Source organism: Penaeus monodon, chromosome 22 (genome assembly GCF_015228065.2).
Source record: "Penaeus monodon isolate SGIC_2016 chromosome 22, NSTDA_Pmon_1, whole genome shotgun sequence".
Lineage (NCBI taxonomy): Eukaryota > Metazoa > Arthropoda > Malacostraca > Decapoda > Penaeidae > Penaeus > Penaeus monodon.
In genome coordinates this window covers 2,120,053-2,121,559 of record NC_051407.1, presented here as the reverse complement: position 1 = coordinate 2,121,559, position 1,507 = coordinate 2,120,053, and the positions used below count along the sequence as shown (strand labels likewise).

General features: G+C 37.8%; 1 protein-coding gene across 1 annotated transcript in view; it reads left to right on the top strand.

Moving 5' to 3' along the window:
- LOC119587634 (NK-tumor recognition protein-like) overlaps window positions 1-1,507 on the top strand; it is a gene marked incomplete in the record, with an annotated part of 11,510 nt that overhangs the window by 8,783 nt on the left and 1,220 nt on the right. The window contains 1 exon segment of the mRNA XM_037936339.1: window positions 8-1,507. Within this exon segment, the coding sequence (XP_037792267.1) occupies window positions 8-1,507 (1,500 nt within the window).

The following is a 1,507-nucleotide window of genomic DNA, read 5'->3' as shown; positions in this document are numbered from 1 at the left end:
GGATGGAGTAAGTAATAAGAGACTGAATGATGGGAGAAATCGGGAACCAGGTAAAACAGTTAACGCAGTTAAACCATTAAGCCAAAAACCTGTCAAAGATGAAGAGGAAAACTGGGGCCAGAAGTGTGATATCGAATTTGTTGATTCTGAGGAAGATTTTGATGAGATTGATACAAGCAAAAAGGGGTCAACGCAATCAAAACAAACTCAAAAAAGTAATATTATTGAAAGAGCAAGCATCAGCTTTTCTTTGCAAAAGAAACCTGGACCAAGCATAAAACAAAATGTTGACCTTGATGATCTGCCATTGAAAAATACAAGGACTAGTAGTAATAATTGCTCTAACCAATCAAATGTAGAGGCTGTTATTGAGGATGTAAAGTTGCCTCAGGAAAAGAAGACAGAGGAGATTGTAATAAGTTCAGACAGTGAAGCTGAAGAAAAGACACAATCAGCTGCTGCTGCAGGAGGAGAATCAAGCTCATCACCCAAAGACAAGGCAGCAGTTAATTTACCTAAGAAGCATGATCAGACAAAATTATCGACAAAGAAAGGATCCAAACCAGATATGTCAAATACAGAAGAGAATAGATCAGACAAAGTAAATTCACCTGAGGTTGCAGAAAAATCTCAGAAAGTGGAAAGTGAAGTTCAGAATGAAAATTTTCAGACCACACCAGAGGCAAGTAAATGCAAAGCAGTCAAAACCAAAACAGGAGTTTTCTCTCAGAATGAAAATAAAACTGATGAAGATAATAATCAAGATAACCTGATGGAAGATGTTAAGGGAAAATCTGCAGATGAAGATGACCAAGAACAGCAGACAGATGAAAAGACCCATGAAGAGAAAACAGTGGAACCATCTTCCATTTCTAAAAAAGCTAACAGCAGTACAAATGATGAGCAGGAAAAGGAATCAACAGCAGAGCAGCAAGTTGATGTTGCAGATGATAAAAATAAGTTAAGAGACGTACAAGATCAGAGTGATTTGGTTGGTGATTTCAAAGAACAGGAAGAAGGTAACAGTAACTCGGATTCCCAAAATGAACCAGATAAGTTTGTCCAGAATGTTGAGAAGCAGTTAAGTAGTGATGAGAATACAGAAAATGGCAAGGGCATTGGTAGTGAGGAAAATGTAAATTTAGATGCATTAGGAGAAAAGGCATCAGATGCTGTAACTGTAAATGATAATTCCAGTCTAAAAATATCTGAAAGTATGACAACAGGTGCAGAAAACCATGAAAAGAATCAAGTTAAGGCATCCATGGATAATACAGAAGTTCAAGAAAGACCAAAGGAACCTGTAGAAGATGAAACTGAGAATTTCTATAAAGGAGCAGAACAGTTAACATTTAGTGATGATAACAAGGACCAAGATGTTGATGTTGAAGAACTGAAAGCAGACAACCATGCAATTCAGCCCATGAGGATTGAAACCGGCTTGATTCGTAAGCCAGTGCTTCGACACCCGAAGATAGAGATGAAAGTACCAGAGAAATCGTGGGGG